Here is a 13,716-nt window from a genome sequence, read left to right on the forward strand (position 1 = left end):
GAGCATGATAGAGTTTCTTTTCTTCCAGGCTTTGTTGAAGGAAGCTGAGCAGATCTCGTAATCGGCTATCGAGATTCTGCGGCTGCCACATTGCAGGACGTTTACTCAACAACAAATGCAACAGCGCTGTTTTTATATAATAATTACAAAAGGCACTTCTCCCCGTCAATGTGGTCTGCTTTTTGTGCAAAAAAGCAACTATTTGAAGGCAATGAATGTGACAGGAATTTGTAGGAAGGCTTTTCGCTAGGTGTTTAAGCAGATTCTTTTCATAAACGCTTAGCGAGAGTTGCCAATGAGTGTCTGAGGAGTTGCTAGTGTCAGATGGGAAATGAGAGATGAGGTAAGCATCCGTGTTCTCAAACTGAACAGCAGGGGTAAGATTAAGAACGACTGTCTTTCCGGATGGAAATTTGATTTTCAGAGCTCCAGGAAAGTCCAGGTTTCGAAATGCCAGCTCAAAGTCGTACTTATGAGAGATTTTGCCCCAAGCTTTGCTCACAGAGATCTGGAACCATCTCATGATCTGACCTTTTGACAAATATGTGGTGTCCCTTGCACAGAGGAGCTCCGGCAAAGCATCGTCCTCAAGTACTTCACACTCATTTCTATTGTGAAGCAAACACAGCATATCATCACCAAGATCAATAGAGCCACAAAGACAATCCGTGCCATTTCCACCGGGTTTAATGAGTTGAATCCTTCCACATCCCTGCAGGTCTAGTGGGATTTCAGTGGAAGGGTCGCACCAGAGTTCAAACTGAAACCTGAGTGGTTGCGGAGGAGAAAAAGGCACAATTAGGTCACATGTAGGAGGTTTAGAGACCCTCCAGGATTCGAACATACTGCCTATCCCAGCAAAGTCCTCAACTTCCAGGTCAGCTTTCAGGTCACAAATACTTCTCAATGCCTCCAGCAAATCATCAGCAAAGCCCTCAATAAATTCCCGCACTCTACCACTTTCATTGGTGTAAGGAAAGAAGCGGGTCTTGCAGAAGTTATTTAGGGTACCTCTATCTAATGCGATAGACTTAGCGCTGTGATAACCAGTACTGCAATCTCCATCTTCGTCTTCTGCAGGGTCTGGAATTTCAGCAGGGATTAAATCCTGCCTGCAAACCTCAATCGTGAAGAAAATGACAAGGCAGAGGGCACTCCAAAAGTACCAGCCATAACCGTCCTGATCACCGATCACAGATGTTTCATTCTGTGAGATCTCCTGCTCCAGGCGCTTCTGTTCAGCCTCAAGTTTCTCTTGGTGCTCTTTCATCCGGGCCAGGAGGTCTTCATCTTGCTCGGGGACGGTGGTGTTCTCGTTGGGGAAAAGAAGGGGGTGGTTGAGGATTGCCGCTACTACCACCATGCAAACTCGTGCAATCGCACCTTGCATCCTTTAGTGTGTGTCTGGGAAAACACATTTTTGGATTACTGTCAGCATCTTGTAAGAAAACACTTCTAGCTTTTGTAAGAAAAAATAAAGCATGCCATTGTCAGAGTGCTATTTGTAAACTCGAATACGAAGACTGTCCTGCACCGGGGAAGGAAGTCAGATAACCCTTAATAAACATGAATTAACCCAGCTAGATAACCTGGGAAATGCTTAATTACTTTTTCTGTTTCATTGGGTAAAAGAAAACTTATGTAATCTGATCTCTGCAAAGAATTTAGACATTTTGACTTGACTAAAGCCAAGGATGGAATGTTGTATATACACTGAGGGGGAAGTTATGTAATTGGTTTATTTATGGTGTGGCACTTAAGAGTCTGAGTGACTCTTGGTATGAAGCTGATAAAATGCCATATTTATACTGTTTGCAAGCTACTGGCACATTCCATGTATCTGGTACACTTTGGTGTCCAAAAATTTTTTCAAGGATTGGAGACATGTTTTGTTAGTCTTGTGTACAGACATTAAATAGAAAAACAGCCTTCTGATTTGATATCTTAAGTTAAACATTATTTTTAGTTTTTTATTTACACTTACAAGTTACATGAAAACAACTGGTAATACGGCAAGTAAACGTTCTTATTCTTTTTTTAAATTGTACTGTTAACAAAACTTCTTATGCTTAAGTATAATCAAGTTATTTTAGCAATGTTTAAATAATTATTTTCTTTAGTACATAGGAAATATTCAGTCCTGAAAAATGCAAAAATAACTGTATTTATGCACTTTTTATGCACTTGGTTTCAGGTTGCAAAAAGTCAGAATTTTAGTCAGAATTTTGTAAACAGTGCAATTCTTGTAATGTTTTCGAACATGGCACCAAGGCTACATTGATTAAAAATACTATAAAAACATAATTCTATGACATATTATTCAATTTAAATTAATTTATTTAGGATTTTAACATAAAACCTTAATGCGATTCAAATGTGAAAATGTGAATTTTCAAGTACTGAATTTTCAAGTTTATTCAAGTACTCAGTGTGTCACATGATCTTTCATAAACTAATTGAGTAAGCTGATTTGGAGCTCAAGAAACATTTATTATTGTTATCAATGTTAGAAACAGTTTTTCTGCTCCATATCTTTTGTAAACTATGATACATTTCTATTCAAACATACAATAAAATAAACCTAATCCCCTTTTATTCATCCTGGAAACATTCAATCATACATATGTTACATGCATGCATAATGTAAAAAAAAATAATTTCTTTAAATGTCATTTTGAAAAATCTAATCATCAAAGAATCATAAAAGTAAAACGTGTCCATGTTTTCAGAAAACGATGCTGAAAAAACAACATATCATGAAAGATGGTAATATAAACCTGTAAATGAGCATTAATAATAATAATAATTAATAAGTGCATTAATAATAATGAATTATTAAAAAGCCGCAATTTTGCATATTTGACAATCATATTACAATTAAAATGGAAAGATTTTTTATATTGGATTTTTCAATAAATATACGCAGCCTTTCTGTGATCATAAAACAAACAAACAAACAAAAAAACATTGTGCATTTATAGAGCGAGATTCACACAGGTGGGTGGGTTTGACAAACCATCTGTAGAAACTTCTCCCTAACTCTAGCACTTATTTTTCTGAGCACAAACAATTCCTTTTTATAACACACTTCTTGTGTGTACTTCCTTGTGGAGTTGTCAAGATACCATAAATTCATGTCACGATACTACACCAGCTGAAGTATCACAATACAAGGTAGTATTTTTATACTGTATTAATTTATAATTCAAATCTATGAAACGAAGCAAACAGTGAGAAATACTATATTTTATATGTTGTAATACATATTATTTATTAATTCACTTATTATTGAAAAAGTATTATTCATACAGACTTTCTCTGCTTTATTTGTACTGTGACTCTTTTGCTGTTATAATAATAATAAAATAAATAAAATCATTGATTGATTGAATCATTTCACATGCAATATTAACTATTGTAGAACTGTTAATGATAATACTACTGTTTAAAAAAGTATTTTAGAGCCACAGTATCGGTAAACCGTGCAACCCTACAGCCTTGTCTTATTGAATCACTTAATACTTCTTTAATTTAAGCCGTTTTGGACAAAGACATCTGCTAAATGACTAGATGTAAAATTCTACCAAATCTTAATGTTTTCAAACCTAAGACCTGTGGTGTAAGAAGATCAAACAGCTTATTAAAAAAAACTTTGACCATGTGATTCATTCTGAAAGTTCATCACCTTCTCCCCACTGTGCAGAGGAAGGGGTGGTTTCTATTTTCTGTTTTACTTCTTATTTCCGTTCAGGCCCAAATATGTGCCCTTATTAGTGTATTCTCTTTATAAAAGAGAGATACAAACAACTTGGTCATGATTTGGAATTGTACATTAAATAAATATTAATGAAAATAAATATCCATGTGAAACTGCATTAATATTCTTAGTTAAACATAATAAAACATCATCAAAATAGGTCTTCATAGTTTACATGATGCCAGCATGGGTATCTGACTCACACCAGTCGAGCTCCAGTGAAGAAATTAATTGTGGAATTGGTGTGGCGCTGAAAAGATTCCCACAATCCACAAAACACTAAAAGGGCGGAGTCTAGACAATTACAACATTACTAAACAAACATGAAAACAGTTAGACACTATTACGACAGAAACACTGTTCAAATGCGGGACTTTAATGATTAAAGTCACTGGTAGGTTTAAGAAATGAGCAAACGCCTCAAGCGTGAAGATCAGAGGGCGGTGACGCAATAACTAACGACTACAAGGCAGAGCATCTTACAGCTTCTCCTTCAAAACGACACAATCTGCTTATTTCAGTTTTACGTTGACGTCTTGCGATGTTTTACGAGAGTCTTGTTGTGTTTTATTGTTGTTTTTATCACAGCTGTTACGGTCACTTGAATAATTTGTAACGATACCACTCGTGGCGGGTCTTTCTTTTAGCCAAGAACACAATAGTAACTTACACCGTAATCCAAGAGTTAAAGTCCAGCGTTGCTCATTGTTTCAGCCTGAAACTGAACCGACACGAGAGAAAGCGCGGTTCCGTTACTCCTCGGTTTCCTCATCTGCTCCACACGACGACTCGAAGCTGCTCTCACATCCAGGAAGTGACCAGTGAGGCCGTTTCGCTCCTCTATAAAAAGCACGTGGGTCAGACTCAGCCCCGCTCTTGAGTCAACATCAAATGTCTCACATACTCACGCATAGAGAGACTATTCTCTGGGGACAGCACACACTTTCCTCGACGTGAGGAAAAGTTCTAAAGTCACCACTAGTTACAATTTTATTATTAGTTCATATGGATGTCCATGCAATTAAAAATAAAATGCTTAAATACAAATGAGCATAACTTCCGTGTTTGAGAATTAAAACATTATTAATAAGTGATTTGCCGAGATACAACATACAGATCAGGTTTAATACGTTAAGGAAAATTATAGGCTTAAAGACATGCGCAGTGGCTGCTTAAGTCGAAGGACAGATACGCCCACAAGAGGTCGCTACCTCACCAAAATTCAACAACAATGGCGTTTTAAGAGACAGTGGTTGTCAGAAAACCTGTTGACAAGAAGATCATTTCAAACATTTAAGAAATGCTATTGTAATGGGTGCTGCTAATCTTGGTAATTAAGACTTGGTAGCGATGGTATGCTGTTTTTTATTTCTACTTGCTGTAAACTACAATAACAGGTGATGTAAGAACAGTTGATAGTCTGATTTTTACTTGCAGGTTGTACTATTTTACTTAATTTCTAATTATAAGAACATGTAGGTGGCACAGTGGGTAGCACCATCGCTTCACAGCAAGAAGATTGCTAGTTCGAGCCTCGGTTGGGTCAGTTGGCGTTTCTATTTGAAGATTGCATGTTCTCCCCATGGGTTTCCTCTGGGTGCTTTGGTTTCCCCCACAGTCCAAAGTGGTATATAAGTGAATAGGATAAGCTAAATTTTCCGTATTGTATGTATTTGTATGGATGTTTCCCAGTGATGGGTTGCAGCTGGAAGGTGGTGGTTCATTCCGCTGTGGCGACCCCAGGTTAATAAAAGGAGTATGCCAAAAAGAAAATGAATGAATGAATGTTGTGCCAGTTTAAAAATAAATTTACGTTTTTCATATCTGCATACCTCTGATTATTAATAGCAACCTGTATGTATTCATCTATTGTAAATCTCTATTAACGCATTGTGTATAATGTTCATAGTAGATCCATTTGTAAAATATCACCATATTTTTTTTATAATTGCACTTTATAGGCTAATATCTGCAGTGCTCAACATATATCGAGCATAATTGAGCACACCCCATTTTGAAAATGATTTTTTTTATCCATTTCTCAGTGAATATAAGGAAATGTATTTTGGTAAACAGATCTATTAAACATATATATTTATTAAAATAATATTTTAGTCACCAGACATATTTAGTAATTGAAATATAATAGAAACAAATTCAAGCAAAATATTGCACAAAAATTACAACCTACAAACTTTTAACAAACTTTTTCTATTTTTTCGTTTCTCTTGATTTTTCCTCTTTTTAAAATTTGTATTTAATTTTTTTTGTTTGTTTGAGTGTTCTAGTTTTTAAATCGTTATTATAGGTTATTTTGTTAGATAAGCTCCAGATTTGGCTTCAGTACTGACCAATCTAATGTATGTGCACAGATATATTGTATAGCTTCAATGTGAATTTAAAGTATAGATCTGTGAGGGTATACGTACATGTGTAATGACAATAAAGTTGAGTCCAATCTAATCTAAATGATTTTTAGTAGATCTGTAATTTCGAATGATAGCATACAAGCCTAATTATTGTTTCAGTCGCGAGAACCATTCAGTCAAGGAAATAAATAAAAAAATAAGTCATATTTGCTCTATAATTAAGCATTTAGGTACAGTTTTCATAATTATAGGTCTTAAAATAATCAGCTATCAAAAAATATCAGACGAAACCAAACCAGTTTTTAAATAATAATGTCAGGTATTTGGCGCGCGCACATCTGGGCGTGTCCAAAAAGAGATTACAGGAGCGCGCTTTTGACAAGCAAAGCCATCACTTCAGCACGCAGAGCTCGAGAGATGTGTTAATACTGATTAAGGATTCGTAACTACGTGATACAGAAAATTATATACATTTAATAAAACAGCTTTCCAGTGAGATTTAATTTATTCGAGTTTTTTTTCTTTACTTTCTGTGCAACGCAGACACAACATGCTATTTGGCGGTCATTGTCAGATAAGTAGCCTACACATTTGTTTATAGAGTTTTTAAAGAATTTTTACACATTTAAAACCACTTAGCTGTAACGTAATCTGTTAATGGATCGTTTAAAGTTGGTACTGCAATATTTCCAGTCAAATTCTGAGTCGATCTCCAATGGTATCTGTATAATACTGTCACTGATAAGCGTCAAGTTGTATACTAGTTTTGATTTCAACTGCCCCTGTTTACCGCAATATAACAAAATGTACGCAATGGGGGTCATGTTCGTGCCTCCAATTATACTTCTTCTTTTGGGAGTGTTAGTTAATCGTCATACAGGGGTGCTAATGGAAGAATGGGTCAGACCCCTTGGCAAGAGGGCAAAAAATCCGGCGGTAGTAAAGTAAGTTTGAAATTAATGTTAACAATGTTATGCGTCATAATAACATTCCTATTAATAATGTAAACATGTTAAAATGTCTTTCTCACAGATTTCTGCTGTCATCAATGATGCAACGGGCCCTTCTGGCACCCATGGTTTGGATTCTGATGACACTGCTGGACGGAAAATGTTTTATATGTGCATTCAGCATGAATGTAGACCCCAAATATTTCACAGGGATACCCAACAGCACTGGCCTGGAACTGGTCAAGATCATGGCTAAGGTGCCATGCAAAGAAGATGTTATCTTCAGAAACAGCAGTTTTAGGAAAGCTGTCTCACGCTATGTGCGTTGTTACTCTCAGGTGAGCGAGTTGTCTCAATTGTTTTTACTGTATTTCTCAAAAGTTCATACATAGCCTTCTTTCAATGGACCGTAGTTGTCATTGTCACTTTTGACTTGACAGATGCTAAGTAAGATTGAGCTGTACAAAGTTCAAAGGAACAGACCTGTAGGTGTTTAAATTCTTTCATGCTTTGCATAACCAGATGATTCATCTATTCTTCTCCTTCAATTTATCTTCTTTAAGGCAATAGGCTGGTCAATCCTCCTCTTCCTCATTTTTTTGGGTGCAGTGGCTCGCGTCATCAAGCCTTGCTTCAATCACGCAACTTTTCTCCAGACACGTTACTGGAGCAATTACCTGGACATGGAACAGAAGCTTTTCGATGAGACCTGTGTCCTTCATGCAAGAGATTTTGCCAGAAAAAGTGTGCTGCAGTTCTTTGAGAACATGCGGGAGAACGTGACTGTGAGAATGCCCCTCTCCAGTGCACCCAGATACAGCACAGTGCAAAATGAATTTGGAGAGGAAGAAGAGGAGCGTTTGCATGGTATAACCAGACAAGATCAGGTGGATCATTTGCTGCAAACATGGTACGAATGCAAACCAGAACTCGACGTGACCAAGATGGCCTATAAACCCAAAGCATGTATCACTTGGGAAGACCACAGTGGAAGGCCATTATTCTCTGATGTGTAAAACTCAAATAAAACTGATCTCAAGGAATCTTGCAAAAGAGAACACAATGCTTTTAATTGTGATATTACTATTAGATTATTGTTGAGAACATTCTGAAAGATTTAGTTTTTACCTTGTTCCAGAGCTTGCATGCTAGTGCATTTGAATATGCTGGGATTTAGTTTGTGTAATTTTGCATGTCTCTTTCCACACACATTACACAACAACCTCATGGATATGGCTTGGATGCAAATGACTGCTGAACCTCAGAAGCACCTGAAAAAAGACAATGTATTGTATATTTATGAACAGTTTGTGTGTATTTATTGATAATAAATAAATAATTATAGTTTTAGCTCTATGGGAGACACCATCACTGATTTCTGTGTTTATTGCCCATGTCTTTACATTTGACTTCGGTTCAGGTTTTAAATGATCAGTCATTACATAAATCTTTTGTCATTTAGATATACGTTTTCTCTGAAAATAAACAATTTAAGCACTAGGCAAGGTGAGGACGGAAATCACACCCATCAATGTAGGTGAGGAAAGAGCCTGAAAAGGAGGGGCCATCTGTCAGTCATGTGCATTGATGCATTAAGTTGACAAGGTGAAGTTTCATCAGTGTGGCGGATTCAGCTTTGCTTTAGCAGTCTTTCTCTCTTCATTCTCTGACAAGGCAGAGTAAGTTCTTGTTTATTACAGTACAAGTTATTATCTATTATTTCTCAACTGTAACAAGTGTATAACATTGATCTTTTTTGCTTTAAAAGGTGAAATCCCGTTTTAAAAATGGATAAGTTTCGGATTATGGTCCAGTTTCTGCAAGCCAACCAAGAGTCCTTCATGAATGGCATCTGTGGCATCATGGCTCTGGCAAGTGCTCAGATGTATTCCTCATTTGAGTTTACATGCCCTTGCCTTCCAGACTACAATTATGCCTATGGCATCGGCATTCTCATCGTTCCGCCAATATGGTTCTTCTTACTTGGATATGTAATGAACAATAACATATCAGTGTTAACCGAAGAATGGAAGAGACCCGTTGGAAAGCGCAGCAAAGATCCGGCGGTATTGCGCTATATGTTCAGCTCCATGACGCAGCGCGCTCTCATCGCTCCGGCTGTATGGATAGCCGTGACTTTAATGGACGGCAAGAGCTTTTTGTGCGCCTTCAGTCCCACGGCGGATTTATCCGAGTTTGTCAACGAGAGCTATCAAAGCTTATCACAAAAAGAGCTTCTGAAAATTCAAGCAAAGATTCCGTGTAAAGACATATTTGAAGAGCATGAGATTATTTCCAGAGAAGCGGCCACTAGGTATATTCGCTGTTTGTCACAGGTAATTGGATTATTTCATAACTTCATTCCTAAATTTTATTTTGTTTCAAATAGTAGTATTAAGCTTAACGCTGGGAGATGTAATGTTTCGCAGTTTTGATCTTGAAAAGGACACACGTTGTAATTGATTATGATTCATTAATGACCTGTTCTTCGAATGCGGTATTAGTGAATGCATGCCTGCCTGCCAGTTCTGCTGCTCCTTTTTCGTTCATAAAGGGACTTTAAAAGTCTCAGTTAAAGTACTGCAGCCATTAAGCCAACCAGCTATGAGATGAGGTAAATAATATTTACAAACTTTTATTTTAAAATATATATATATGAAATCTAGAGGGAAAATGTACTTAAAGCTAATTTATCCATCCCCAGGGCATCCAAATTGAGTGACCATTTTACTAAAGTAAAACTGGACTTTGGTGATTCAAAGTGTCAGTAAATGGCTACCATTACATTGATAATAATAATAATAATAAAATTAAAACCAGCCAAAACAACTTTAATTTTATTAGTCACAAATGGTCACAGTTTCAGCTTCTTCCATTTCAGCTTCTTTTTTCCCTAAAGAAACATATTTTGAATGCTATTGAGAGTGAGTAAAATATTAAAATTTCATTCATGAATCAATCAATTTAACAAACAATCCAAATAAAAAGAATGGATCAATAAGATGTATTCAAATGAGCAGATTATGTCCACATAAACAATTTTAAAATTCAAAACATTTTCAAAAACATTTTTTTTACACATGAGAGAACTCATGCCATTTGCACTACTTACTGTGTATTTTAGAAGGGCAGTTAGTGCAAGCTCTTTTTGGTATTATTACCATAATTGTCCAATTGGTAGATTGTTTTATGTAAAGCATCATCATGGGTAAGTTTTTCAATACAATTCAGTTAAACAACATTTACAAATATATACAAAAATATGTTGAAAATACATAAAAGAACAATAAAAATGGTTTAAGCTGAAGCATACAAGATTGATTAATAATAGACTATTAAAAATAAAAATCAATTTAACTATCAAGAAATAGTACAATGATTTAGCAACAGACGGAGCAATAATAAATTGCCTCATTGCTGACCTCACCTATATTAAATATACATAACACAATATATATTATATATATAACACAATAGAGAATTTTTTATGTAAACTTTTACATGCTGAGCCTGAGGGGAACCCAATTGTTACTGTTTTCCGTTTTATGATATGCTTATGCCTGCTTGACATTTTTGTTTAGTAAGGATCACCATCATCTAAATTAATATAAAATCTGCCTATGGTAAAGTTGTAATATCAAACATGCTACACAGAGAAATATAGATGAGTAAAGATCAGTAATATAGTGATGTGCATTTATGTAGTGCATTTATTGTTTATTGCCATACTCTTGAATACTATACAATAGTGTGAGGGTTCTCTCCACACCACCACCAGTGTGCACCATCCACCTAGATGATGCGGTGGCAGCCACAGGACAACAGCGCCAGTGTGATCACCACACTCCAGCTGCAGGTGGAGAGGAGAGACAGTGATACAGCCAGTTCAATGAAGGTGGATTGGGAGGCCTTGAAGGCCAAGACACCGGGGTTTACACAATGTTCAACAACCACAGAGAGTCAGGACCTCAATTTAACGTCTCATACAAAAGACAGTGCTCACTGACAGTATAGTGTCCCCATCACTGTACTGGGGCATTAGGACATACACAGACCGCAGGTTGAGCACCCCCTGCTGGCCTCCCTAACATCACAGTAACAGCATTCTAGTTTTCCCAAGTGGTCGCCCACCCAGGTACTAACCAGGTTCAGCTCTGTTTAGTTTCAGTGTTGAGCAGGTCTTGGGCTGCGGGTCGATATATATATATATGGCTGTGTTTAATTATACAATTGTTTTTTTTATGGCATCTAAAACTATAATGCATTTTGGTGAATAGTTTTTTAACAGTACAATTTTGGCATCCTGAAATTTCAAGTTTTGAAAATACTGTTATCCTCTTTATGTAAACTACAAAAACTAGTTTTCATTAAAGTGGTGGTGTCATCCTTATGTGCATTATTTGCTCAATCGATAGCTACTTGACAATCAAGTACGCTACAGGACCACGCTGCAAACTTGTACATTTACAAGATTATCTTTACATCTACAAAAGATTTGAGAAAGATAAATTATGTAAGGCACTAATCTGTTGTGTTTTCATTTTCTTTAGGCATGCGGATGGACCTTTTTGATGGTTATAACTCTCGTAGCCTTCTTGGTAAGGGCAATAAGACCTTGTTTTACCCAAGCTGCTTTTCTAAAAACCAAATACTGGTCGCATTACATTGACACAGAGCGCAAACTATTTGACGAAACGTGCAAAGAGCACGCCAAGAGTTTCGCCAAAGTCTGCATACAGCAATACTTTGAGAGCATCAGTGGAGAAATTGTTTCACAGCTTCCACAGTCCCCTGCAAAGAAAGGGAAAGGTAATAAAGATGAGGATGGAGAAAAACAGAAGAGTGATGAGGAGAGGCTTCTAGGAATCCGAAAAGAAGGCGACATGAACAAAGTGCTCTGGAACTGGCATACATGTAAACCTCCGCTACTGCTGAGTAAACGCACTGAAGAAATGAATGGACATGCACACTTAGATACCCACAGCCTCACTGATGAGCGCCATACCAAAAGAAAAGCTGTGGTGTACTATTCCAAAGTCTGACCTGATGGTGGTATTTAAAAAACTGAATGAAGCGCTTCACTGTGAAGATAGTTCTGTCTGCTATTGTATTTATTGCATGTCCTTTCCTGTGACTCAACCGTTCATGTGATCTATTGTAAACATATTGTTTATTTCCATAAAGAGAGCATAAATAATAGGATAAAACAAGATTAGTAACTCAATTAAGGTGTGACCAAAGTTATAATAATAATGATAAAATGATTATGATGATCTTGCTGCTGATATGATGAGTATACCACTTTTTCTTTCTCTTTTGCAACAAATTAAATCGAACTAAATTTAAGTTGGTGGTTCATTCCACTGTGGCGACCCCTTATGAATAAAGGGACTAAGTCGAAGAAAAAAATGAATAAATAAAATTTAATTTATAGGTAAATTTCACTAAACATAAGTTTGAAATAAGAAGAAGTTCATCCAATGTCAGTCATAACTCAAAAACCTATTAAAGATTGCGGATATCATTTGGATGTTGATTTGGAACTCAAGTGTTGTTTTTAAAAATTAAAGTAATTCACTGTCCTGACTGTTCATGAGTTACCTTCATGTTTAGTTGAGTTTACTTATGCTTTTTAGGCAGTAGAACATTAATTTTAAGGTTTAACCAAGCTCCTTCATTTAAAAAAAATCTAAGTTAAATTCTAGAAAGAGATGGGTATTCAGTCATACATTTAAAAATTATGAGCGCACACTAATAACTTATTATAAATGCTGCAATTTTAATAAAAGAGACCATTTTATTTCAATGTGACTTTTATGTGGTGATTTCTAACCAGGGGTATGGTGCCCACTAGAGGGCCTCAGCAAACAAGGCAAAATAAGTTTTAAAACCATTTAGGTTTTGACACAGTTGAGTACTGGTTGAGTACTATATGAAAACTATATGACTATGACTATATAGTCATATACATATATATTATTTGTGTTGATAATTTGTATTGTCAAACTTTTATAGTAGTAACTTAAACATTTTAAGTTCAGTTATTAAATCACAATAAATTCAACAAATAAGTCCAAACAACTACATACTTATATACAGTTATATATTCTACTAAATAAAATCTAATCATGAGTCACCATAATTCTTATTTAATTTAGTGACTTTGACTGAAAATGACATTTAAATGACATTAATTAACAATTTTTTATATTAACAATTTTTTTAAATGTTCAATGAATTTCTTGAAGTAAAAACATAAACAATTCCATAACTATAATAGAGTTTAATGTGTAATGCGCTAAGCTGCACCTGCCTTTGCCTTGATCTGCTCTCACCAATGCCTTGTGCATTGCCCTCTATCTGTCGAGTAATTGACAAAACAAAGAAAACTACTAAACAAACAAACAAACAAACAAAAGGTTACATTCAATTTGAAATGACAATCTCTGTCAAAGATATTTGCTCCAACCACCTGCCCAGCATTCTCCCTCTCTTCTTAAAAGGGATGGTGGGCCAAATCAAAGGTTAGAATGGGCCAACTTTGGCCCGTAGACCCTAGTTTGGGCATCTCTGCTTTATAGGGTAAAGAATATAGGGCTATTGGTGGCTGGTATTTTTTTGTATTTTTATTACAATATAA

General features: G+C 36.0%; 3 protein-coding genes and 1 long non-coding RNA gene across 4 annotated transcripts in view; 2 read left to right on the top strand and 2 right to left on the bottom strand.

Annotated features, from left to right (window-relative positions):
• The window catches only part of itprip (inositol 1,4,5-trisphosphate receptor interacting protein), a 4,989-nt gene extending 412 nt beyond the window's left edge, over nucleotides 1-4,577 (bottom strand). Inside the window, 2 exon segments of the mRNA NM_001017872.1 lie at nucleotides 1-1,404; nucleotides 4,428-4,577. The exon segment at nucleotides 1-1,404 is cut by the window's left edge and continues 412 nt beyond it. Coding sequence (NP_001017872.1) covers nucleotides 1-1,390 — 1,390 coding nt within the window. The 5' untranslated portion in view covers nucleotides 1,391-1,404; nucleotides 4,428-4,577.
• A 52-nt stretch (nucleotides 4,578-4,629) lies between these two features.
• Nucleotides 4,630-8,451, top strand: calhm3 (calcium homeostasis modulator 3). Its single transcript, XM_087279390.1, has 3 exons — nucleotides 4,630-7,070; nucleotides 7,159-7,414; nucleotides 7,640-8,451. The coding sequence occupies exons 1-3, from the start codon at nucleotides 6,784-6,786 to the stop codon at nucleotides 8,090-8,092; spliced, it is 996 nt and encodes a 331-aa protein (XP_087135516.1). The 5' UTR covers nucleotides 4,630-6,783; the 3' UTR covers nucleotides 8,093-8,451.
• The window catches only part of LOC147834210 (uncharacterized), a 41,778-nt gene continuing 36,266 nt past the window's right edge, over nucleotides 8,205-13,716 (bottom strand). Inside the window, exon 4 of the long non-coding RNA XR_015505987.1 lies at nucleotides 8,205-8,347. This is a non-coding gene — a long non-coding RNA (uncharacterized LOC147834210). The remainder of the gene's footprint in view (nucleotides 8,348-13,716) is intronic.
• On the top strand, nucleotides 8,441-12,887 carry calhm1a (calcium homeostasis modulator 1a). The gene is made up of 3 exons (XM_087279387.1): nucleotides 8,441-8,755; nucleotides 8,845-9,412; nucleotides 11,627-12,887. Exons 2-3 carry the CDS (start codon nucleotides 8,864-8,866, stop codon nucleotides 12,116-12,118), a joined length of 1,041 nt encoding a protein of 346 aa, XP_087135513.1. The 5' UTR covers nucleotides 8,441-8,755; nucleotides 8,845-8,863; the 3' UTR covers nucleotides 12,119-12,887.

This window comes from Danio rerio, chromosome 13 (assembly GCF_052040795.2).
Source record: "Danio rerio strain M-AB ecotype USA chromosome 13, GRCz13ab, whole genome shotgun sequence".
In the NCBI taxonomy this organism is placed as follows: Eukaryota; Metazoa; Chordata; class Actinopteri; order Cypriniformes; family Danionidae; genus Danio; species Danio rerio.

What these genes read in the sequence shown, in the direction of transcription:
- calhm1a (XM_087279387.1), top strand. Translation starts at nt 8,864, where the DNA reads ATGGATAAGTTTCGGATTATGGTCCAGTTTCTGCAAGCCAACCAAGAG. An exon ending in ATATTCGCTGTTTGTCACAG is followed by an intron (nt 9,413 to 11,626) that starts GTAATTGGATTA and finishes CATTTTCTTTAG; the next exon opens with GCATGCGGATGGACCTTTTT.
- calhm3 (XM_087279390.1), top strand. Translation starts at nt 6,784, where the DNA reads ATGGATCGTTTAAAGTTGGTACTGCAATATTTCCAGTCAAATTCTGAG. An exon ending in AAAAATCCGGCGGTAGTAAA is followed by an intron (nt 7,071 to 7,158) that starts GTAAGTTTGAAA and finishes TCTTTCTCACAG; the next exon opens with ATTTCTGCTGTCATCAATGA. An exon ending in ATGTGCGTTGTTACTCTCAG is followed by an intron (nt 7,415 to 7,639) that starts GTGAGCGAGTTG and finishes ATCTTCTTTAAG; the next exon opens with GCAATAGGCTGGTCAATCCT.